Below are 26,838 nucleotides of genomic sequence, written 5' to 3'. Positions count from 1 at the left end.
GTGCGCATTTGGCCGCCCTTTTGATACATTATTGAGGTATAATAACGAGAATTTCGACATTAAATGAGATCCTTGTTTTGTATATTAGTATTTCATATGGAATAATATCGCTTTGCATCTTGCAAAAGAAGGAAAATGACATAACCAAAAAATAAAAAACGGCATAGAGACTTAGAGTATAGATCTAAAGTAAATGTCGTGAAGTGAGACAATATTATGGTTAAAATTCCTCTGAAACAAAAACCAGACGAGACAAAGAATGATATTATGTCAGTTCGTATGTCGTACGCGATCTGATCATGACGAGTTTATGCGATAATGAAATAAAGCTTGCATTGCATTGTTCGTCCTTTTCTCAGACCTTTTCAAATTTGTGGGTGGTTACACTTTATCAAATATCTCTTCACTTTTTCTCCTAAGGCGACATCCATGATTTACGTAACGCAAAAAAAACTCTATTTTTGGAGCCCCACCCCCATATGTAACGAAACGTAACGCCAACACCTACCCCCCATAGAAATTACGTAACGCTGTAAAAAAGTTGCTTAAAAAATGCTCTCCAGAGATTTTTTGTTACGTAACGCTGATCTTACCTCCCCCTTCCCCCTATGCTACGAATCGCAACGCTCAACCATATTCCCCTCCCCCTACCAGTGGTACCTAATTTATGGATGCCGCCTAAAGCGTTACGTATTATATAATTGGAACTGTGGTCAAAATTTACTATGAATACGCAGCAGTTTGATGTTCCTCATAACAAGGCTGACCAGATTTCATCGAGGGAAAAACGGGACAAACGACTTCAAAAACGGAAAACATGAGAAGATATATATTTATTCAAAACTGTTTCAAAACATACAAACAAATATTCATTGCTGTGCTAAACCTGCCTCAATCTGTACAATAGTAAGCATTTGATGAAATTTTACGTAGCAAAGAGTGATTTTTGGGGATAAGCTTGTGAAATTTGTGATTTTGGAGGCCTCATTCCGTGATTGAGAAGTTCCTTTCCAGTGGCACGGTACTGCCAGAAAGGTACCAAATTTACTTAATAATATTAACAAATTTCTGGCAGTTAAGATTTTTTTTTCCAATTCAACAAATTTTAATGTGAAGCTCCTTCTCGAAAATTTCCTAGGGAATAGCCGGAAACGGTACAGAATGGTAAAAAATGGGACGGCTAAAAATAAAAAAAAAAAACGGTACTGTCCTGTTCAAAACGGAACGTCTAGTCAGCCTACTCATAACTCGATAATACTTTGCATAAACGGCGGTATATACAAAACCAATCCGATTTGAAACAAAAATATGGTGTGTTCGTTTCAGAAACGTTGGAACGTATTAAGAAATTGGGTGAATTCCGTTTCAGAATTTCGCACTCCATTCTCATGTCTGCCACCAGTCAACGTAAGCACGAACAAAAATTTGTTGTCCTCCACCCGCACAGCTGCAATATGCAACACGCAACAGCGTAGTCAACTGTTGAATGGTTGAAAGTGCGCTGCTACTCCTGCTACCAGCTTTCGACACGTGTCTTTCTTCCAACACGATACAACGAGATATTTTGTTGTATGGCTGAGATACTGTTTCCAAAACTACAAAAACATACTAAGAAATACCATTGCCGGAGACATCATATTTTTATTTGCTTATTTAAATAGATTTCGTGTAGTTGTATGTACAATGCCCTTTGAGTTATTTCAATAAATCAATTAAGATTTTTGCTCTGGTGTTGGTTTTCTACTGTGCATGACACCGAAAGTCACCATCTTAATTTTAAAAATGGTTTCTAGGCATTATTATGGTTCCGGAAATATTCATATTGGGTGGTATTTAGCCATATTTGGCTGTTTGTTTCTCAAAATGCATCTAGAGTTGGTTGCAGATCTCTGGGCATAATCTCAATTCCGAAAATACCCATATTTGGTAGTATACGGCCATATCCGACTGTTTCCCAGAAACCGGAAGTCACCATCTAGGAATTCAAAATAGCGTCTGGGGTTGATTTCTGACCTCTACATATATATGTATGTTCTCGGTTCCGAAAACACCCATATTGGATGGTATTTGGGCGTCGTACACAAATTACGTAACGCATGAAGGGAGAGAGAGGGGGTTGAGTCTGCGTTACTTATTGTTACGTAGGGGAGAGGGAGGTTGTAGAGACAGTTCGTAACTGTGATGTTTGCTAGAAATTGAAAATTTCGGAGGGGGTCAGGTTGTTCAGTGTTACGAACGTCACCTATCGTTACATGGTGGGGAGGGGGGTAGAGGGCGTTCCGTAATTTTAGTACGACGCCTTGGTCTTGTTTTCAGTTCTAATTGGTCCTAATCTGCTTAAGAAACAAGGCTCTACATTTTTCAACGGTACAATAAATCCACATTTTGGTGCACATCGAATAATGCAATGAAGGAAATCCGCTAAAACTGAGTAAGATAGAATCACTTGAAATCGGACAATTGATGAGACGCTCTCGATGTTTTCGGTATTTCAATTTGCACCCCTATCCTATGTTGTCGTAACGGGAGATTCGTAGCCGCAAGATTACAGAGTCCGCTTTTATATGCGGGTGGTCGCGGGTTCAAATCTTAGTAGAATCAGGCCATTTGCTTGTCAAAGGACTTTAACATGTGTTTATTTTAAGGCTCTCCACTACAAACCCTTCCTTCAAGCTGAATTCCATAGTACACCCCTGCTGACTTTCATCCTAACAAAAATAAGTCCCTCTTATAATAAAACCGGTCTGAGTAACGTTCTCTTCAGAGAATTGTAATTATGGCGCGGTCTTGGCTGGAGGAACGAGGTTTCGATAAGACTCCTTCCTCTTGACAAAATATAAGTTCTACTTATAATAAAACTGACCAGAGGTGAAGCATTAACTGCCCCTTCAGGGCATTGTGGTTTTGATGTGGTGCTGGTAGGAGAAACGAAGTTTCGATAAGCCTCCTTCATCTTGACATAATAAGTCCCTCTTAGAAATAACCTCACCAGAGAGGAACGTTAGGTGTAGTCTCACTGTGTTGTATTTATTTATGCTGTAAAATAATTAATTTTTTTCTCATACTAAAAATTCTATTATAGGGTAGAGCGGGGCTAGTTGGTCATTTTTGGTCAAAACGTTCTGTAACTTTCTGTAGGAAATATTATGGCAAAAACTCATTCCATGGAAATCTTGTGTTAAACTCTATAGCATCTAGAAATAATATAAATTGTACAGAATGGTTTATGATTTTGCGGATATTTTATGTTTTTTGAGTGAATGTCAAATTGACCAACTCGCCCCTCAGCTGGGGTAAGTTGGTCAGGGTGTGGGGTAAATTGACCATATATATTTCGGAAGGACAATTCCGTTTTCCTTCCTCACTGCATTTGCGGCAGCCTGTAGCGTCTCAGCGGAAGTCAAACCGCTCCCGGTTTTTTGTTTATACGTTTGCTTTCCGAAATCCCAAACCATGAGAAAAGTAACTCATAATTGCATGAAAAAAATCGAGTTACTCTTTCATACCTAACGAGAAGTATATGTTGAAATCTCTCTAATAGTTTGGCTGGGAACTAAATCAAAAACAATACGGATTAAACTGAGAACCGGAGCCAAATTCTAGATTCGCATCTGCAATCACAAGCACAAAACTATAACTACACTAGTTTTTTTGTTGAAAGATTGCTTTCGCCGAAATTTTCAACAGGTATAAGGCATTTGTCGATGCATTAGTGTTCGGTACAGTTATTTTAGATCAATGACTCAGCATTTATAGTGTGCAATAAAATGTTCATCAAAATGACGATGAAACGGAGATAACTTTTACCAAATAGTTGATCGTTTTAAATAAATGGTTTTGCTAAACAGAGCACATGCTGTTTTCACTTGGATTAAGTTTGCATCACGAAATGCACTGTTTCTGGAATTGCATTTACTTGGTTACTTGAATTCAATTATGTTATACATATGACCAACCAGCCCTGCTAGTATATGACCAACTAGCCCCTCATGTATTATATATGAATATTACTTGAAATATATGAAAATAAAATTTTGGCGAAAATTTGCTTTACGCAACTTAAAACTAACGAAAATGCCTTCCATAATACGCTGAATCATGTTTATTTCAATTCGGCTAGCTTTGTTTAGACAAAAAGTTTCAACTTGAAAACCGTGTAGAAGGCCAATCAAGGCCAATTTGGCACCAACCTGTATTTATTATACGTCCTCATTAAAATTGTACTTTATTTTGTCATTTAGTTTCTCTAGTTATCTACTACATATCACCCATATAACACGATTTTTTTGATGCGTAGATTCGAAGATATTCTCATTGACCAAATTACCCCGTAACCAACTAGCCCCGCTCTACCCTACTAGACTATCAAGAATGCAATTTTTAAATCATGTGTTGAAACCAGCGATGCCAGATCGGAAGACATGTCTTCAAATGGAAGACATTTCTCGCGTAATTTTTTAAAGCGACCTATCTAACATTGAGAGACTCTCTTTGTTTACTTTCTCTTTGATCAATAATTATGTTATTTTTTCCATATTTCATAACACTCAATGCATAGTAAGCAATACAGTATTACTATCTTTCGATTAAGGGGAAGAAATCTTAGAAAATATATATAATGACGACGTAATTAACGAAACAAAGTGAGAGAGGAGAGAATCTGTCATTGTTACTTAGGTCCCTTTGAAAAATTACGCGAGATTTACCCAGACATCTTTGTTTGTAAAGACAAATGGAAGACATTCAAAAATATGTGAAGACTAAGAAAATATGTGATATGACCCGCATTTTGCAGAGGTGGTGACCTTTTTTTTTGCTCTATTCTTTTCGATTTGCCGGTAACTTTTCCAATCCTTGGTCGGTCCTACCGAGCCATCTCGCGTTGGAAGACATGTGAAGACATTTTGAATTGGTACGTGAAGACATTTGGAAAAATGACCTGGCATCCCTGGTTGAAACCCTTACTTCGTTCACTTCTTCAATAATTGGTAATTTGTTTGGTTTCTTTTTTACCAACTTTTGGTCACTTTTTTCATCGAATCAGACACTTAAATCATTATTTTTGATATTGTTGACCACTACCAAGCCTGGAAATATCACTCATCTCTATAAGCAAACTCATAAGGAATGTGTGAAGAGCAACAAAAACACTAGAAAAAAATCCGATATTTTAATCCACATTGCGATATCTACTACTACACTGTTAGTGCGGCGGTAAAATAGGACGACGAATATTTTTTTTACTGGGTATGTGCCCGAAAGTCACATCATTTGAAATTATAATTTGTACTTATCTTTCTGAATTCATTGTACTAGTTGCATATTCGTGCGCCTCCAAAGCCTGCAGTAACTATTCACGCGAAATATACTAGTTGTAGTAAAAAATGGTGAAAAAACACTGAACAGGCAAAGTTTTGTTCGAATTAGAAACAGTCGAATTCAGTCAATTTGCTGAGGACGTGACCCCGAAAGGAAATTTTATCATTTTTATGTATGTTAGGTAGGTACTAGCAATATTTTGTGCATTACACGGTGCCGATGGGCCTTATCATGCAGTACCACGTGAAATCTAAGCCGACAGTACCCCTTTGTTGCGTCCGAATCAATTGCAATATATCTTTTTATTTTCTTTTCGAATCCATGGCTCTGCTGAACAAAAAAAAAATCACAGGAAGGTTGTTTGCAAAGCCACGACCGCAAGGTTGAAGTAGAATACTTTTACAAGTAAGATAACCCGGCTGCTTGCGTGTCAGTCATTTTTTCTAGTAAATAAACGTTGACCATTCATTGGCAGTATTGTAATTTCTTTTTGTTTAATATTTTGAATGAAGTTCATTGAATATTTTTAAATTTTGTGCAAATGAGAAGTTGAAGTGCTGCCGAATTGTAATATGCACATTTAATACGACATCATTAAACGGGAACGGAACAAAGGCTACGGTTATGCAGAACGCGAATGACGGCGCGATGCGATTCGTTTTACCGTGGTGAAATGTACAGCTTTTTTTAAGGCGACGTAGAGCTTTACATTTCAACACATTTCGTCTTGCCGAATCGCATCGCGCCGTTATTTGCGTTCTGCATGACCGTAGCCAAACACTAAGCGACGCAAACACGTAATAATAGTCAGAGTATGCATGTAGATGAAGATAATTAACTTTGGATTATAGCGCAAAACGAGAAAATATTAACTCTTCAAATAATCATTTGTGTTCTTCAAATTTAAATTGTTCAATTTAATATCCGATGAAATGTTTGTTTATTATCTGATGAAGCTCTTATATAGGCCAAATGATGCATTCCCAATTTACTAGGTCCATAACTCTGCCGACCGTGCTTGGGAAAGCGCGGTATAACGACCAATCAGAGGTCGAATTTTGTGTTTTGACAAGGCTTAAGAATTCTCAATAGTACAATAGTTCGAATGATAAAATTGCAATTTCATGCATTTGGTAGAAATCTTAGATTTTCTAATCGATTGCTGCAAAAACGAAGAAAATCCATCGAAAACTAACCGATTTATTAGCATTTGAAATTTTTCTCATATTTTTCAGTTTAAGATTTTCATTTCACATCCCTATGTAGCCAAACTTCCTGAGAGAAGTATTCTACTTCAAATTAAATCTTCATTAATTCATTTGTTGTCCTTATAAGGACAATTGTTCAATTTATCATAGGATGTAGTGTTTATCTGACATCTCTGTGTTACCTTGACAGTGAGGACTAAGGCGCACGGTCAAACACAATAAGAAAGGTGTTTTCACATTGAAAACTAGACACGGCTTTACTGGAGGAAGTGTTGGCAAATGCATCTACCGCTAATACCGCCGCTATCATACGAAAGGGCGTCGTTTCATGTGGGGAATTTCAACAGCGAAAAATGACGCGCGTCTAAGCATAACCCGAACTGTTTCGCCGTGCTGCTTCCTTTTACTTCCACATCGGCCTCAGGGAAGTACCGGCTGCATCTGCATCTACCGCTGAGGCTGTCACTAAACTGCTATTGGTACCGAAAGCTATAACCTCTGCAAAAAATAAGTGTCAAAAGAACAATTGTTCAATTCAGAATCGGATTTACGCTATCGCATCTCTGTAATATTACCGACAATAATATTCTTGTGAACAAAATGATAGAACTTTCCCATTAGGCCTATGCCATAATAGACGCGAAAAGCGACGCGAACCGATTCGCTCGGCTGTAGGTTAATGTACAGCCATCAGTAGAGCTGTACATTAACCTACGGCCGAGCAAATCGGTTCGCGCCGCTATTCGCGTCTACTATGGCAGAGGCCTTAGGGAAAGTTGCTGGCTGATGTATTCACTTCATGCAAGCCTGCTGCTGATGCTTCCCGCTACCACACTGAAACAGCATTTTAGTGAAGGGAGTGTCGTTGCATCAGCTGACCCTGCTACTATCGATGCTGATATACCGGCTGCAACAGCTACGCTATGCATAGCCATGCCACAGTTGTGGCCGCTATACGCTGGCCCAACTGCTGAGCAACTGCAACGCTATCCGTAGCCATGCCACAGTTGTGGCCGCTATACGCTGCCATTGGTATCCGCTGTACCTGAATCTGCTGGCCCAGCTGCTATCGGACGAGAACCGGTGTTTTCAACATGGTATGATCGTTGACGAGCTGCTATCAATGCTGAGATCTGCTGAAACTGCTACGCTTATGCGCAGCCATGCCACAGTTGTGGCCGCTATCCGCTATCGATGGTACCCACTGCACTGCTCCCGCTGCTGCTAAGGGAAAACTGCTGTTGTCGCTGTTCAGAACTATTATGAGCGGCTTCGACTAAAACAGGCTCTTATATAGGGATGAAAATAGGAATGAATTATTTTTCGTACGTGGTGGAATGATATAACTTGAAAAATATGTGTGACTTCATTCTGGCTCAGAGCGATCATTTGATAAGCTCCACCTCTTTTTTCAGTTTCTAAAGTTTTTCCTCAGTTTCGTAGCACGGATGTACAAAAATGATTTCTTGTGGACATTCTGTCGAACCGGACCGATAGCACTCTCATTGAAGCAACAAAATAACATGTTGTGTGTCGTGTTGCGCAGCATGATTGAAGAAAATGTTCTCGTTCCCGTGTCGCATGGAAGCAGATTATTGCGTGTTTGATATTGCCAATGGTAGACATGAGCTGCTGTGATGTTAAACTTTAACCGTCTTCTACAAGACGTTACACCCTTGTTCATGAAGGGTTGTGAATTGTCTAAAATAGACTCAGCATCGTGAGCAGAACGTGCTGACTGCTGTTCATTTGCAGCAGCATTAAACCTCAGTTGCAGTTTATTGATAACCATTCAATATGCTCTTCGAAATACATTAAGTAGCTTTGAAAAAGGCCGATCGCTGCAATTGCAATTTTCATTCAATTATTGCATTATTTCATTCAAGTCAGATAGCGTGCAATATCCGCTCTGAAATAATAATTGTTTCGAATGTTGTGGAATGATATACCTAATTTGAAAAATATGTGTGACTTAATCATTTCCAGTTATACCATACACTACAACGTTCGAAAAAAACAACGTTCGAAAAAAAAACTTCAGTAAACTAGACGGCCGCGACAGATGTAACTGCTAGAATCCGCACAGAATGCTTGCTTACGTTGTCAAAAATTATTAACTTTCAATGACTTGCTTATTTGCCTTGAAAAAAGGCATTTTGCTGTTCAAAATTGGATTTGGTGATGACAATCTTTATGCTGCCCCAACAGTGGGGGAATAATGGCAGTCTGGCGAGGCACGCTGAGAAGAACCGCGCTGCTCCTGAGACGTGGTGACCAACCACAGGGCTAGTGCTGCTGCTAAGGAAGGACGACTGCAGTTGACGCTGTCTAGAACTATTATGAGCGGCTCCGGCTGAAAGAGGCTCTTATATAGGCCAAATAGCATGTTTTCAATTGCAAGGTGTATGATCCTGTCGACCGTGCTTGGGAAGCAAGCATATAACTACCAATCAGAGGTCGAATTTTTCGTTTTGACAAGGCTTGACTATTTTCAATAGTAAAATAGTGTGAATAATAAAATTACAATTATCTTCTTTTGGGAAGAATCTTAGAAGATTTTCCAATCTATTGCTGCGAGAACGAAGGAAATCCATCGAATAATAACCGATTTATTAGCATTTGAAATTGGACATATTTTTCACTTTTTTCGGTTTTAGATTTTCATTTCACATCCCTATGTAGCCGAACTTCCTGAGAGAAGTATTCTACTTCAAAATCGGATACCAGTCGATCGATAAACGAAAAGCATTCATAGGGTGGGTTTTTAGGTGCCGTATGAACAAGTAAAAACAAATTTCATGGTTGAGTGCGGTTGAGTCCAGTTGCTAGTGTACATAAATTAACCAAGCCGTACAGTAAAGTAGAAACGCTAAAAGAATGCATATATTTGTTTCTATTCATTGAAACAAACAGCAAACAGATGCTACTTAAGTAGAAATATATTGATTACTTTTCACCAGAATCTTGGATTTGTGATGTTTTACGAAGATTTCGTGTAGTTTTAATATAAATTTTTTCAACAAGTCTGTGGTTGATGGCTACTTGAAACGTTTAAAAGTAATTGGAAATTTACCGTATTCACAGTTTCCACAAGCCACAAGGATTATTAAATTAAAACGTGTAGCAATTTGTGCTAGATTAAAATAATTACGTCAATCTAAAAATAAACTATATATGGAAGCAGTAGCAGCAAAACAATTAGCGTCATATCACTTCGAAAGATTCACCGTGAGCAGCAGCAGAATGTGACATACTTTCTCCTCTCTTCGTTGGCATGGCAAAGGCGAGTGCACCTGTCAGAATAGTCTCCCCCGGGTTATTATTCTCTCACCGCTGCAAACTGCTATGTCTTCGTTTTGTTAGTTCTAACAGCAGCAGTGTGGACTACTTCAGCCGAATAGACTATGCAACACTGCACTCTAATTCCGAAGTGCTGCACAGCGTGACATAGCCACCCGGTAGGGTTCCCCCCTATAAGACCTCATATGCCTGTGTGGTTCTGCTTTATCGCCATCACATCGTGGATGCATCGAGTAGAAACTTGCAGACCAGAACTGAACGGCAAACGGCATTTCCGTGCTGGTGCACTATTATTATGGTTATTATTATCGTCGCTGTGGTGTTACACAAGATTTCACCACTGCAAGTGCAGACCGGCTCGACTCGGGTCCAGACTACGTTGGTGCGGCCTTTTTGCACGACAACACCAGAAACCGGGAAAAGCGCATCCCATAACGTAACAATAATGGCCAGTTTGTGTCGACTTTGAACATTTGCTCGACGGCTACTGCAGTGAGATTTAGGGTTACTCTACTGTCTGTCGATAATTTCTTATCTCTGTTTTATGTGTAAATAATTGGTTAATGTGGGTAGTATTTTTTAGCAGCGAAGTCTGCTGGTTATGACTAATTGAAATGAGCTGACGGCATAACTTCTTTTATTTTTAACTTTCATTTTTGTCTAGAAATTGACGGTTTTCTTCTGTTAGTGTTATTTGTTGAAAACTGCTAATGGTAAAATGAAAACTGAAAAATAATCATTCATAAATTAAATTTGCTAATCGGATGATAATCACCGGTTTGTAGAAGGCTTATCAGCTAAACCATAAACTTCACCCGTTGACAAGGAATCGCTGAATTGCTGTTTTGATTGGTGAATGCTTATCTAGTTCCGTTTCCCAATTGACACCAATCGTTGTCCATTGTAGATTATTCTTGCGATTGACCAATCGGAATGTGTTATCGCGTAATTTGTAATTATCGGTGTCAATTCGGATTAAATTTGTCATAGCGACCTGCAAAGCGGTTCATACTGAGTATGCCTTATCTGTATGTGAAATCTACGTGTAAACAAAATCGAGTGACACTTGAAATTGTATGAATAACACATACACAAGGACCCGGAGAGCTGAAAAGTAAAAAAAATCGACCGAACGAAAATACCTGCCGAAAAGTAACCGAAAAGTAGAAAAAACATGTCAAGAATTAAAATTTTAAAGGCAAAAGTCTATGGAAAAGTGACAAGTCTCAAGCAGGGTTGATATTTGTTGACACTCTTGCTCAAGTATAACAATTACAAATAAAAAATTATAAGTAAGAAATTGAAAATTATCGAAAACGTGCAGGACAGCTAATTTGAACAGTTTCAATATCGGAAACCACAAGCTATCTCTTATTGTCACACACGCCGTATGTCCTAGACTCGTGTCCATCCAGCTTGTAATAGATTTATCGACTTTGTTTCCATTCCACCGTTATGTTTTTCTGCGGTCACTGCTCCACACTGCTAAGTGTGTTCGTTGTCGCGCGTGGTTTGTTTTGACGGACCACAATCGAAGTGTGAAATTTCTTACCGGCTACTTATCAACTAGTTTTTAGCGTCAAGTGCCTTTGAGTGGTCCATTATTACTCTATCTATAAATCGGCTGTTGCGTGGTAGCGGAGGAATTGCTCCCACCAGCCGACGACAATCAATCATCGGTGGGTTTATGAGACCACCAAGTGCTTTTATAGATGTGTGGTCCGACTGTTGACTATTCGTTTGGCTACTGAGTTGGGACGCTATTAGGCGGAACGTATCAACCGGCTGGCGGCCATACGCGGCTCACTTTTCACACTTATGCAAACATAGTTGCGCTTTAGTTAACCGAAGGTAGGGATTCGTAAGCGGGAAATGATTCGAGTGTGTCTCTCGTCGTTGAACGAACGATGATCCCATCAAACTAACTAGTATGCACTCAACTCATTATGTCCACGCATCTGTTTGAAGTTTATTTTACAGAAAAACTTCAAAAGGAAACCCATACGCAATTTGACCCCATGCAGGCTCCTTTTCATTAGTAAGTAGCGTTTCTGATCGCCGCAGTGCAAACACCTCTGCTTTGGATTCCCAGCCGAGCAGCTCACAAAGATGCGTAACGTAAATATTTAAACATACTTTCGAGGTGAATTGTGGGAAACAACAATAATTGATTGTGAGTGAACGGAGCAATTCACCCAATGGCGAGCAGAATCATTTTTGTTAACAAGATTTGCAGCTATACTAATACTTTTCCAAGGTGACCATCGCAAACATTAACGGCTCGCGCGAACACTAATAGGCGGTTAATCAGCGTAATAGACGGTCTAACCAAACAAATCCGCAAAGCCGCTGCGTGCGATCTCTCGGTTCGTGTTGTGTTCGTGTTTGGATTGATCAATCATTACCATCATCATCATTGGCGTCGACGTCATCAGCGCTATTGATCATGAGGTGCCGGTAAATGATCGCCGCTTGGTGGCCTCCATGATCAGCTGTGATTTCCACCGGCACTGAGAGTAAGAGATGACAGAGCCAATAATGCCAACAGAGAGCGAACGAAAGAGAAAAATCTGCATTGCGCGCTGAGAAAGAGTTTATTTCTGTTATCGATCTCCGGGCTGGTTAGGACAGTATCTGTGATGAACTTCACGCCATATTCAAGATCTATTGCAGGTTCAGTTGTCGTTAACGAGTCGTGGCGGTCGTTTTGTGTCAGACTGAATAATTGGAAATTAATCTACTGACGCGAGTGCATGTGCTTTCATGGGAGTGTTGTGGTATTCTGTGCAGTTAGTGAAGATAATTGGTTGTTGATCTGTTGATGTTGTTTATAACGGGATTTTCTTGCTTGTGTCATCGATTTGTGTTGATTGAAGAGTTGGATTGATCCTCTGCGGGAAGCTAAGCCATGCGGTTGTCCCATACTTCAAGTTGGGTCGTCAGTTCGTCAAATTCTTAGCGAGGAAAGTGTTGATGTCTATTTTTATGGTTCCCCTTTTGAAGATAGCGACGTTGGGAACCGCACTTGGTGGCGATGTTAGAAGTCACCGAGTGGAGCATCGAGTGTAAATTAAGTCGTCTATTTCACGCTGGTGTCAGTCAACAGGAGCAAAGTACAGTGAAAACTCTTCGTGCAAAGTAGGTTGCACTACTCTTTGCGTACACTTTTCCGTATTGTTATTCAAAGTGGAGAAGTACCCTGCCAAGTGTTCCCTGTTTCTCGTGCACACTAATGGCTGCACAAACCACAAACAAATCTGGGAAAATTAGTAAAGTGTGACAAGTTGAAGGGGAGAAGCGGAAGTCGTTTAGAGAAAGTAGCAGAAGATCGGTTGACCTGATCAGTGACCGCGTAATCATTTACCTACGGCAGTCCGTGTTAGGAAGATATGGAGGCGAAGATTTACCGCCCAACCGGTTCTGTTGTGGAATAAAACTGGCTGGAGTGGCCGTTGTGTGACTGCTATTCAAAGGTGGCTGTCGCTTTAACTGGAGTTTGTTGTTTTTTGCTTCTTCTTCTCTCTATCGCATAACCGCAGAGCAGCCGGTGTGATCAAAAGGTCGAAGACCATCACAATTTGTTGAGAAGGTGTTGTAACTGATATATTCATTCTGTTGATGTTGATCAGCTGATCACGGTGCTTATTTGAGAGGAAGAATCGTTTACTATATAGCCAAACGGATACACTGACAAAGAAGACGGCTCCAGAATGGGATTGGCAGCAAGTACTGGTAATTATTATAGCATAAGTGAATCCCCGCAATTGTATAACCAACGGCCTCGGCATTTGCCAATTAGATCATTCTTTCAAGTTAGGTCAACGATAGGTACTTTATAGTGACAATAATTCTAGGAAGCAGAAAATAGTTTAATTTTCATTAAAAAGTCATATGCAACTAAAAGTTATGAATTTATTCAAAATTGTCAGACACAGCCACACAGCTGCTGGTTTGAATTTTAATGCTTAAAAACTTATAGAAAATGTAGATCAAACGCCAAATCCCTAAAAAATATTTTTACCAGAAAACCCTATAATAATTATTGATTTCAAAATCATCAGAAAATGCTTCTAAAAGTCGGCAAGATTCGAAAAAAAAATCCTCATTGAGTATGAAATCGTTTTTAAAACTTTTTGAAGCTCAAATTCACTTTAAAACGCTTTTATCGGCAATAAAAGAAACCTTTAACCCTAAAATCAATTATTAAAACGTTAGTGAATATTTTAAAAAAGTACGAAATACCAATGAAGGAAATGATTCCAAATTATATCTAAAGATCGTACTCGAAAAAATGTTTTAGCAAAGATTGTTTTTTCTACCTCCTCTCCTAGGTAAAATGCCCGCACCTTGGACTCAACGCTACCCATCAAATCCTGTGCAATACTTGACTTAATTATTATTATTGTTGTTATTTATTTATTTCACATGACGCAAGATAATGCCTTTTTTGCCATTATAGAATGTTGCAATGAAGATATGTGCATCAATTCTAGCAACCAATGCGTATTCTAAACGCTAATATTCTAATCTCTGTTGAAATAATCTAGTGCAGCCTTTTAGTGCAATGTTTCCGACTGTATTCGTTTAAGCTGCGTGTTCCAATAAACCACAATCTCACAAAAAAATAATTCACTACACAAAAAGGAACGATGTTATGGAACCACAAAGTTGAGTGCTCGACGTCCTTGGAGCAGCCTTATCTTCCGGATAAAATTGAAGCGTGAATTTCGATGAATAATTCTCCACAACTGTTGTCATGTACTTTTCTTATTGAAACGACAGAAAGGACATCCAAAAAGATTTTGCTGAAGATTGCGGACCGATGTGAAGAGATTTAAATTATATACGTAGCGGCAACTACCATTTAGGGCAATTTTCAATTTCGATATCATAGAAAAACTCATTCTAAAGTGGATCACCAAGATGAACTGCGGCAATATCAAGGTTTGGTATGCTGAGGTAGATCAGACGCATTGAGTGGATACAGCTTTATCCCAGCTGAGCTTATTTTGAAGGATAATGCTCAAGCTGTTCACGTGATCTACGAACTGGATGTGATTCCCTTTAACGGAAAGAGGTGGTAGAACTGATTTCAGATACTGATTGGTACAGAAGAGAACAGCTTCTCTCTTTGCGTGGTTTTTCCGCAGCGCATTTCTAGAGGCCCATTCTACTGTTCTTCGAAGACGTGGGTCTGAAATCTAGGCTTTTAGCGTTACGTAATATGTGTACGATGCCTATTTTCGTAATATTTCGGTAGGTCATCGATATATGCAGAGAATAGCAAAGGCCCAAGCACTGAGCCTTGCGGAACATGGTTATTTTCGTACCACTCCATCATCGGTTACGCGTGCCGGCCAGAACAGAGTATCACCTACGTCGGACCGGAGGAAGGGCAGCTGGCGCCTCTGGAGGCATTTTTTAAATATTTGACCGTTGATGGTTCCAGCCGGTCGCCAGATACATCAAGCACTTTTTGACGAATTTGTCAACCTTCTTTGGAACTTCTTTAGAGCATCCAGGTGGGACTTGCCGACAGCAAACTCCAGGCCAGGAATCTGCTTGTAATCCGCTTTAATGTGCATATTGTCGTCCATTACGACGCATTTTTTTGCACCAACTACTCACAAAACAGCTTTCGGTCGCGAGGTTTGGCCGCTGTATTCTGTTTATCGGTTTGGTTAGGTATTATCGTCATCATCATCAGCACCAGACGATCCAGACGGAAAAATTGACCTTCTTGACCACGTCCCGAATCGAAAAGTTTCAATTGCACCTGAAGTGATCACTCGTCTTCCTTGCCTTCACGGAGTTTGTCATCTTCACTTTTATTTTACTACCAGTTCGACACTGAGTCGTCCAGCTCTTTTTGAATGATTTAACCACACAGTGACCGTGTTTCGCGACTGCGTCTATAATTTTTCGTCAAAGCACTTCTGACCAGCGCACACTGTTTCCAAAGCTGCAAAAACGTGATCGAAATTATTTTGACCCAAAAAACTTGATTTTAGAGCCACAGTGTCTTCAGTAAAGTTTTCTCATTAATTATTCTCCATGATATATAAGTTATAGTTTTGTGATTAATCCACTTAACAGTGCAAAGCGAATTTTACTTTTTGCATTTTTGCACATAAAAATTCATCGTCTTCAGCAAAGTTGTAGCACATTTTAAAAGAAACAACTTTGTCGAATCTATTCTATCTACCTAGTTAAATGGTCTTATGTGGAGTTTTCTACAGATTGCCACTAAAAATCAGTTTTTTCAAAATAATTTTTAGTAGGGATTTTCCATAGTTCTTCAATTCTTTTACAATGTTGTTTGCTATAACAAAACAAACAATGTCTGCGAAGAAAGTTTATTTTTATCTCACATATTTCTCTGGTTTTTGACGATTTTTATCAAAACAATGCATTAATTTACTAACAGATATCTTCTAAATCGGCAAATATCTGCAGACTAAACCATTTCTATAATGAACCATTTTTATATTAAAGTGGATGTTTATATGCAAAAATAAAAAAATAAAATTCGTTTCTCTCTTTTGGGTAGATTAATCACAAAATTCTAACTTTGATAGAATGCAGAATACTTAACAAAACAACTTTGCTGAAGATACTATGGCTCCAAAATCATTTTTTTTTGAGTAAAAAGCAATTAGTGTGAATTAGTGCATTATTTAAGTAGAAATCGTCTATAACAAAAAAAATATGTGAGATAAAAATACACTTCCTTCGAAAAAATTGTTTATTTTATTATAGCAAACAATGTTATAGAAAATTAAAGAATTGTAGAAAATCACTACTAAAAGTTATATTTCAAAAACTGATTTTTAGTGGCAATCTGTAGAAAACTCCACATAAGTCCATTTAAATAGGCAGATAGAAGTATGGTGTCTTCGACAAAATTGTTTCTTATGAAATTTGCTATAACTTAGCCGAACACGATGAATTTTTATATGCAAAAATGAACAAAGTAAAATTCGCTTTTCACTGTTAAGTGGATTGATCATAAAAATGTAACTTCTATAACATGAAGAATAATCAATGGAACAACTTTGCTGAAAACACTGTGGCTCTTAAATCAAGTTTTTTGGGTCAACATAATTTCGATCACGTTTTTGCAGCTTTGGAAACAGTGTGCAGCGTTTCAAAGCGAGTGAGCAGCAAAACCTTTCTCGTCTTTTCTGCTTGAGAACGAGACATATATATGCTACGCTTTTCAAGTCTCTTGCACACACGCTTTCGAGATACTCTTTGTTCTTCATGCACTCGGTGAAACAGCAACTTACGAGCACCGGCACGCAAAAACTCTTTTGTCTTGCTACTCAGCGACTGTAAAAGAGTACGCGAGTTCCTGTTTGCGAGTTGGAGTATTCGACTAAATTTACTCGACTAGAAGTGCTTGAGAAAATGTGCTCAGTAATGAAAATGCTTTCTTCGCCTATCCGATTTTGCTTCGTACACCGATAGCCGAGAGTGCGGCGAAGATGTTCCGCAAAGCCTACCAAGGAGTCGACGATATCTTCCTGGTTCTTTGCTGAATATAGTTTTGGCGGCTCTCTCATCAGGCATTCTAGTTACATATCCAGCCCATTGAAACATGTTTGTATACCAGGTACAACTCGTGATTCATTCGTCTGCGCAACACTCCATCTTCCAATTTATCGCTAAGTATCGATCGCAGAACTTTACGCTCAAAAACTTCGAGCACTCGTCTATCAGCCTCCTTAGGCGTCCATGCTTCATGTCCGCAAAGGGCCTGAACCGGGAGGATCAGCGTCCTATACAGCGCTAGTTCAGGGCGAGTTTGTAAACAACGTGACCTTAGTTGGTTACGTAGTCAGTAGAAGGCCTTGTTCGCAGTTGGAACTCGTCGTTTCAATACGCGGCTCATATCGTTGTCACATGTCACAAGCGTACCGAGATAAACGAATTCATCAACCACTTCAAATCGTTTCCCATCAATCTCCACTTCAGCACCAACACCACTGGAACTCCCACGCTCCCTGCCAGCTACAGCTAGCTACTTTGTTCTGGCAGGACTTATGTTGAGCCCCAAATTCGTCACTTCTCTCTTAAAAGGCCTGAAGGCCTTTCACACGGCTCTACAACCGACACCGATGTTATCAATGTCGTCCGCAAAACCGAAAAACATGTGAGATTACGTGATGATCGTACCGTTTCTTTGCACGTTTGCTTTTCGTACTACATCTTCAAGGGCGATGTTAAACAGTAAGTTGGAGAGCGCATCCCCCTGCTTCAGTCGATCTAACGTAACGAACGCGACGGATGTCTGCACGCATAATTTCGATCCCTACAGCGTCACACGACTCAGCCTTAATAGTTTCGTCGAGAAACCGTATTCCAGCATTATCTACCACAGTTAGTTTCTTTTCACTGAGTCGTATGCCGCCTTAAAATCTACAAATAGATGGTGAGTCTGCTAGTTATACTCCAGGAACTTATCGAGGATCTGTCGCAGGATGAAAATTTGATCCGTCCCTGGTATTCGCCGACGAAGAATTCCGTTAACGGTCCTAATCTGACGAACTGGATACGGGAGAGCACTTTGCATGCGGAGTTGAGTAACGTAATGCCTCGAGGGTTGCAATAATAAATAGCTGGACACCTGTAATTTGAGACCTTAATGTGGTCACTAACCTTTGTCCAGCAAATCCCATCCCAACCTCTACGACGTGCCGACCGGGATACGACTAACCATAGCGGAGATTGGGTAACCAACTCCGGTGGAAACTTTGCTGACTTGGAAGGGGGGTCATACGCGACTGTATCCCCATGTTAGGAACGGCGTACAACAGCGTCTGGCCTGGAGCGAGCGGCTAGAACATTGAAATGCTGTATCCCGCCAGCGACACCTAAGTTGGCAGCCTCATCAGTAAAATATAGGGATCGCGACCCTGGTAAGGCAGCATACCGAAACCTCTCCTAACCACGAACGACGAATTAAGAAATACGGAACGGAATAATCGACAAACCAAGACCTAGGCTACGAACACGGAAACAGAGAACGGTAAAACGATTGGAAATTGGGAACTTGGAACATACGATCCCTCAACCACTTGATAAATTGTGACGAAGTTTCGCACATATAAACAATGCACTCTGAACTAGCTTTATCCAAAATTTACACAACACTGCTTGAAAACGTGTTGAGAGACCTCCTCAAGGCCAAAATGAAAGTTTTTCAAATTAAATTAAAATCCTAAAAACGCTTCTTTAAGTTTGAGCTGAGCTTGTGCTTTAACGACCGCACATTTCGTAGCTGCTCCTGCATGATGGATCTGGGCTAGTGAAATTTCACAAAGAACTATCGTGAGATGGCTAAATCGTCAATGTACAATAAATGACTAGCTTATTCACTAGCACTAGATCTATACAAAGATAGATCGATAACGGCACCGGCTACCTCCTTACGGTCGGTTAGGGAAGGAAAGAAGGAAGTGTTACAATCGTTGTTGCCCTCTGCATCTCCAACGACAGTTACGGAAACGGAAAAGATCTCTTTGTCACCGTGGTGAGTGATGGATTTTTATACTTCTACCCTCTTCGCTTGAACTCTACTGCTCTTTTTTACCGAGCCTCGTTAGGTACTCCTGCCAAGTATCAGCAATTACAATTGCCTGGATACCTATTCTCATTTGCTGTGTGTTTGTCTGACTTTTTATTTTTTTAGAATCAGCGTAAGAAAATGGGTCAAAAGCAGGGTTGATATTTGTTGACACTCTTGAGTGAAAGTCAAAAAAAGCATCCATAAACGTTATTTTTTTACAATCCTTTCAGAGTTCTCCCTTCCCGCTTTTTGCATGGAAGTGAACTGTCAAAACACCTCATTATATTTCATGCGATGGAAGCAAGACAACAAAATCAGTTTATCAGTTAACGAAGTTTGTCAAGGCATCGGTCAGTGTCAGTGAAAAAGTGTTTCGGTGTGGTTCGTTTTGGTTGAGTGGACTGTTTGTTTTTCTTTTTCGCTTTGAAGTGAAGATCATTTGGTTGGATTTGTCGTCAAATTTCATTTCGTAACCGTGAACGATGCGCGCGATCTATTTCATCTGAGTATAACAGCACGTTACCAGGACGAAAATCTAGTGTATGTGAAAGAGTGCTGCGATCATTGGAAGTGAAAATTGAAAATGATTGGCTGTAATTTTCGAAGAATTTTGCTGGGGAAAATGACTTTTAAATTTGAAATACAAGTAATAATAACAACACATGAGATTAACTCGACAGGAAAAATGCAGTTTTGGAGCTTGCAACAATTTATAAGTACGCCATTTTGTTTTCGTTTGTATGAAAAAAACACTCTACATACGCGCAAAAGATTATTTTTCTATAACCCCTTTTTTCCCCTCGAAAATAAATTAAGAAAAACTACCTTTTTTGAGGCCACTAATAAAGAGATTGCCTAATTTGATGAACATCAGCGGATCTAAACAGATTAGTAATAAAACAACCGCAGCACTCTGAGTTGTCACTTTCGAATGATTCGAATGATTACTCTTTTCGTCAATCAATTCTAATGTCTTAACGAAAAATGTAAAGGTGGAAAACGCTTAATGCGAGTCGGTCTTTGTGTAATCACAAAGTGAAATTTGAAAGCTAGTTTGCAGAATGATAGAACATGATGGTGCAACTGAAAACTTAGTGAAGTAAGACAACCAAAACCAGTGGGAACTGTCGAGAGTATTTTTCAAAGTCGCAATGAGATAGTATTTATTTATTAGTATTTTAGATATTGCTCAATCGAAGTGTAAACTGTGAAATAACTTGTTTGTTCCAAGTCCGTATAACAGTGTCCTAACAAAGAAAATTTAATCGCAATTCAGATTCGAGTAGCCCTTTCGAAAAAAATGAAGATTTCAAATACTTTTAATTTTCCTGACGCTGAGTAGTATGCATCCACAAATGTTTTGATTCGATTTTTATTTATCGTTTCAGCCATGATTAAGTACTCAGGAACCAAATGACAACAATTTACTTAAATTTTCTTTCAAGCTATTTCATATTACAGTGCAACGTAAACAGTTACAAATCGCTAGATAATTTTGTGACATGTTTTTCCAGTCACGTTTGTACCACATATAATGACATTGACATTATACACACGCTACGAGACAAGGTCACAATTTTATTTTAATTCAAATCTATTCACTATTAGATAGGGGAATTTGGGGGACATACTCATGTTTAAATTCTAACGCTCAAAATGTTCTTCCGTCCCCTCGCGACATTCCGTAGACATATGGATTGGATTATAGGTTGACACAGAACGTTCGATGCGACGCTTTGCGACATTGCATGTCGTCTGCCATTCCCTACCCAGCCCCATATTGTCTGGGGAAAATCACTTACTAAATATGCTAATTGTTGAGAAACATTTCAGCATGCGAGGTTGCGTTTAAATCAGTCTGATTTTTAAAACAGATTGCCTATTTTTATTGCATCGCCGCGCCGGTTTGACAGTGCTGAGCTTTGTTATGCCGGCGCTCCTCCCGGCTTATTGTTCGAGATGGGCACGAATATCACAGTTACCTGGATTATGTTAGGTTTACGATAATAAACGAAGCAATGGATCTGTAACCGATCGCCATGCATGCTTCATCCAGTCACCGGCCAAGTTGCGAATATGCCATGCAATTATTACCTAGCAACTTTGATGATCGTGCTCGATACGCGTTGGTTGATTACAGGCATCGATCATTGGATGTTTACACCTTCCATTGCTTACGCCGGTGATTTGTTGAGTTATGTGCTTAGCGCTATTTTAAACTCAATTTATCGTACTCATTCGATCTGATCTATATCGGTTACAACTGTTGTATTTGTAACACGTTAGTTGGTTGTTGAGAATGATATTGTGCAGACATAGAACAATTATTCGACATTTAAATGGAATGCCAGCAGGCCGGGGTTGTAAAAGCCAAACGTCACATAAATATTAAGATTCTAACCTCCAAAAGTTCATACAGATGCATGAGAGTAACTTCCACGATGCTCGTTTGGCATTCACGGCGAATTAAGAAAGCAATCAAGAAAGAGGATTAGGTCGGAAAGTCAAATTAATATTGATTGGATTTGAATGTGTAGGGTAAAAATTTTATTTGTAGCCCAACGATTGTATCAAAATTTCGGTTTTGCAGTATAGCATAAACTCTAAGAGTACAAAGCCGAATCTTTTCTAAAGTGAATTACAAGAATCACCTGTGAATATTGTGCGGGTTCGATCAAACATAAGAGCAATTACCTTACATCCTCTACCAACAGGTCACACGCTATATCATTTTTTTGCGTGCGGTACATTATTATATTATAAAATATTCACTAACAGCCCTTATCCAGACGACTGTTGCTTACTGCCTTCCTCATTCAATTAAATTCGTTTGAAAAGCTTTAGAAGAACCTTTTCATGGAAGAATAAGTGATGTCTCATCGCTTCTGTTTGCTACAGAGAATGTAAACAATTTGTTAACGGAAGTCACGAAAAAGTCTTTAGTCGTGCCTGCATTGCAACTGCTGGTGCAACAACTGCATCTATCAGAGACAGTGGATTATCTCCCATACCTCCTCGACCATATGTCAGCTGCATCGGCCTTCCTGCGTAATTGCCCTTGTCACCCTTGATTGACGCTAATTAATAAAGCAACCCGCTTGTGAATCAAAGTTGGCGCATTCATTTGTTGAATACGTACGTGAGTGGATCTTTTTCTTTCGGACACGTGTCGCTTGGTTACGGAAATAGTTTTGAGTGAAATTGTACTTAGTTTTCACGTTCAGTTTTAAAATGCTGATATTAAGCGTGATCTTGTGATTTCATAGTTTCGAAACAAGTTTAGGTTGTTCCTAGATTTATTTTTCGCTCCCATCTTGTTGCAGATATGATTCTAGGTAAACCTCTGATGCTGACTGATTAGTCGTGTCAAGATTTAAGCATGTACATATCAATATATTTTTTACGCGGAAGTTTCACAAAATATGTCTATCCTGGTTACTGTTGTTTTCTGTTATCAAATTGTTATCTTTAACTCCGAAGAAACACTTAATCTACGTTTCTCCATATTCAAAATTAGCACTGAACTGGCTTCTAGTACTTAAACATTGTAATTGTAATAAGGTTGAACGCACATTTTCCTTCAGTTGAATGCAATGTACGTGATTGTGCACCACGATATTTTTTTCAATAATTTTGATTTCTATGATGTCCTCCTTGGAGGGCAGCTTATCTGAGCGTCTGTTCCTCATCTCAGGGGCGGCTAAAACACCGACTGGTACTCTGAAGTACCTTCTTTCTCCGCAAACACATCCACAATACCACTTAGAGATCACCTGACCAACGTACAGCAAACCAAATTGACCATGTTCTCATCGACGCACAGTAGCAGGTCTCTGAACAAAATTCGAAAAAAACCTGAAGGTATTTCTAAAATGATTGAAAATAACATATAATGCCAATTTTGTGGTGCTCGACTCATATATGGGTTATTCCATGCCAAGTGTCCGAGGAAATGCATCGACCATCTCCGATTTCGATCAAAATTTGTGAGTCGATATATTTTAGGCCGGAAGTACAAAGTGTTGTACCGATTTGTGGACCCCTCGGCCAACGGGACTGCCTCCACTTTTGCGAATTTAGCAAAACACCTTTTTTATTCTGTGAATATCTCGGGACCCTGAAGAGCTACAGGTGTTATTGACATATCATTTTAAAGGGTTTTAGATGTAGAATCGAACTACGTGATCAATTTTTTTCTGCAGTGTTGCCAACATTGCAATTTCCTCAAAATACCCCCCCTTCGATTTTGATTTTGACCACGCCAATGTGTTTAGCAGACGATTTTACATAGGAATCACTTATCAGCAAAAAAACAAAATGTAGCGTTCCAGAGATACAGCATTTTCAAAGTTGCAAGATTTTGGTTTTTATCTACGCACGAAAGCGTTTCTACATAAATTGCTGCAATTTTAATAGTATCCTAGCAGGCGTTTGTGTAATCGAAGAGTTGTTCCTTAGAGGAGCATCCTTTAATGATGTAACGCAAAAAATCCCGCTCTAGAATCATTTTCACGAAAGGTTAAGGGGTTATATACCTTTTTGGTCGAGAAAAATGAGGGAAGTTTGAATCTATTTTTAAGTGCATAGCACCATTTTCATTGCATCAAAGGGGTGTTTTTCTGAAAGTACAGTTTATCAACAACAACAAAATACGTTTGATTTTAAGATATACCAATTATTACTGGAGTAATGGCCGTTTCCCCGAAACGCTATTTTTTTGCAGAGGCTTGCGGTGATCCTGATAGAGACTCAGCGGGTCAACCGAAATCAAAAAACTCATATTATTTCATTAGTTTATAAGTGTGCCGGGTCCTTGAACGATCGCTTTTATGAGTATTTTGTTTTCAGTGCAAACGGGAACGTTTTTCCCAAAAAATGCACGTTTTGTGCGCTAAAAATTGCATTAAAATTGTTTTTGCGGCAAAATGTAACGGTATGTTGCAAAAAGCGATCGTTCAAGGACCGGCAAATTTAATAACGAAAATTAAAAAAAAAAAGATGAAGGAAATCGGTTCAGTAGATTTCCCGCAATCAGGATCACGGCAAAGTCGTGTAAAGTTTCAAGTTTAGCTTATGCGGCCGTGTCGAGGCGCGCTGCAAATCGCTCTAACTTTCTTCCTATTGCTCAGATCTTTATGAAAATTTGTGAAAATGTTCTCCAGATAGTGTATTTGAAGATAATACAATAAAATTTTTTTCGGTTTTTTGAAAACTAAAAAGGTATATAACCCCTTAAAGGAGAGTTTTGGTTATACTTTTCCCATGAATCTTCATTTTATTGGTTTATCACATTGTAGAAATCATTCTCTCTCAATTTAAAACCGTTTCCTATGTTTTTTCCTGATTTAAGGTTTGCTATGATTTCAAAATTGTAAATAATCACGGGTGCAATCATTTCATTCTTGAAGATGGTGTGTTTAATTGGATTGTATTTAAAACAAATTTGTGTCGCTGGAAAACGGTATTGGTTATAACAGCAACTTTAGGGCTCCCTAGGGCGTTCCTTATTGAATCAGAATTGTCCAAAAATAGACAGCCTTTTTTTGAAAATGGCGAATTGAAGGCACATAATGGGCCTTTCAAGAAAAAAAAAAGAGAAATCGTGCGTTGAAGTACGATCGTTTGATAATTCCCGTTTGATGGATTTGGGATTAATAATTATTCCACCCTTGGAGCAATGACAAGCCACCAGGACCCGGAAATTCGAAAAGTACGGTAAATTTCCCATAGGCTGTTGTTTATCCATTCGTTCCGAACTCTTTAACAAGACTGTACGGTGCACAAAAGTTCTGAAATTCATGTTTTTTGGCCTTCCGGCGATACGTTTTGAACTTGATTTTGAAACTGCTTATATTTTCGGCAAATGTTAGAAAATGACAAAAAATACATTAATTTCCCTTCAAAATGAAACTTGTTGATCTAAAATCGGATCAAAATTGAAGGAGTTACGGGGTAAAATGGTGATTTTCGAACATAATAATTATCGAAATTGCAACATTCAAAATGCTGCCGATATATCAACGGTTTTTCCATGAGTTTTGGGAAAAGGTTGTGATGATCGTAAGAAACCGCGGAAAAATATGAAACATCAGAAATATTTACATGGTGAATGTAGGTTTTTACCGGCCTCCGATCACTACACACTGGAATAAAATGGACGCAAATTTCCACTAAATAAACGCCGCTGAGTTGGCCACTTGATATATAACATTTCCAATATTTGTGTGCGTTTGGGTTTACTCTGTCGTAGTTACGATTACCGCTGAATTTTGACGTAGGACTAAGTTTTTCTGGAAGTTAAGTGCCTGACTTTTAAAGTTGTGAATTTCAACCATGGAAAAAGTGGTCAGGGTTTGAGCGCTTATATTTCAGTTGATTTTCATCAGATTATCTCGGTTTTGGCATCAATCGATTAGTTTTTTTTTACGGTTGAGCTGCTGTAACAAAATCAACCAATTGATTGAGATACTGTTGAAAAGATTAGGAAATAACATGGATTGTCTGAATAATACCGAGTATCTATCACTTACTTGCTTCCCAAGCACAGCCGACACTAAAGTATACAACCGATCTGTCGTTGGAACGATTTGTTTTTGTTGCTGTCGTTTTTATCGCTCTAGTACACACGCCACGCATGCCGGCAATTTATGAAAGATACCATTCAAACATTTTACCATCATTTTCATTCCAAAACCGTAACGATATCATACGGATGCTAGGTGCTGATCGTGAAAAGGAAAAAAAGGCAAAATAGTATCGGTCATCTCGTGACTGGTTTCACCCGTATGTCTGGCGGCTGTTAAGTAGTACTTGGTAGCTGCAACAGTGCTAAAAATGGCTGGTAATTTTGCTCGAAATAATCAGAGCACAAGAATCATCGGCAACTGGCACCTTTTGGTGCCACGAAATAATGTTATCGAAGTACGTAGTTGATTTTTTTTCTCTTACAAAACGTAGCTGATAGCGGTAAAAGCCATGCAAATTCTCAAATTCTCGCTTTTTTCTTAATGTTGATTTTTGACCGCGGCCGGTGCAGTTTTCGAAAATGTTTTACTTTTCTTGCTATTTTCTATTCTGCTGCGCTTCGCTTTTTTCCGAATAACTCACAAAACCTTGATATAAAAGGTACCATTCAAACATTTTACCATCATTTTCATTCCAAAACCGTACCGGTGACATACGGACGCCAGATTTTTGTATTTCAGTTTTATAGCGATTGCAGTTTGCAAAGCAGTTTCGTTTGGTGAACAAACAAATATATTGAGAGTTTGTACGAACATATCTCAATCCTCACATTGTCTCGTCATATGATTATGATATATGAGCGTAATTTCCAAAAGCGTGCAAAGGATCGGCAGAAGACGATTTCTCCGGAGCATCGAAATATGGAAAAATACCGTAGTCTTACGTGATGCGATCGTGTCTTGGATACCACCCTCC

At 39.0% G+C, this 26,838-nt stretch overlaps 1 protein-coding gene across 5 annotated transcripts in view; it reads left to right on the top strand.

The window, feature by feature from the left end:
* LOC129724807 (guanine nucleotide exchange factor DBS) overlaps positions 1-26,838 on the top strand; it is a 172,346-nt gene that overhangs the window by 4,015 nt on the left and 141,493 nt on the right. Inside the window, exon 1 of one of the 5 annotated variants that reach the window (XM_055679981.1) lies at positions 12,528-13,559. The exons of the other annotated variants lie outside the window; for them this stretch is intronic. Coding sequence (XP_055535956.1) covers positions 13,538-13,559 — 22 coding nt within the window. The 5' untranslated portion in view covers positions 12,528-13,537. Of the gene's footprint in view, positions 1-12,527; positions 13,560-26,838 lie in introns of those variants that run through there. 5 annotated transcript variants of the gene reach the window in all.

The sequence above is a fragment of the Wyeomyia smithii genome, chromosome 2, assembly GCF_029784165.1.
Source record: "Wyeomyia smithii strain HCP4-BCI-WySm-NY-G18 chromosome 2, ASM2978416v1, whole genome shotgun sequence".
Classification (NCBI taxonomy): domain Eukaryota; kingdom Metazoa; phylum Arthropoda; class Insecta; order Diptera; family Culicidae; genus Wyeomyia; species Wyeomyia smithii.
The sequence above is the reverse complement of the archived record's forward strand: the minus strand, read 5'-3'. Positions and strand labels throughout refer to the sequence as shown.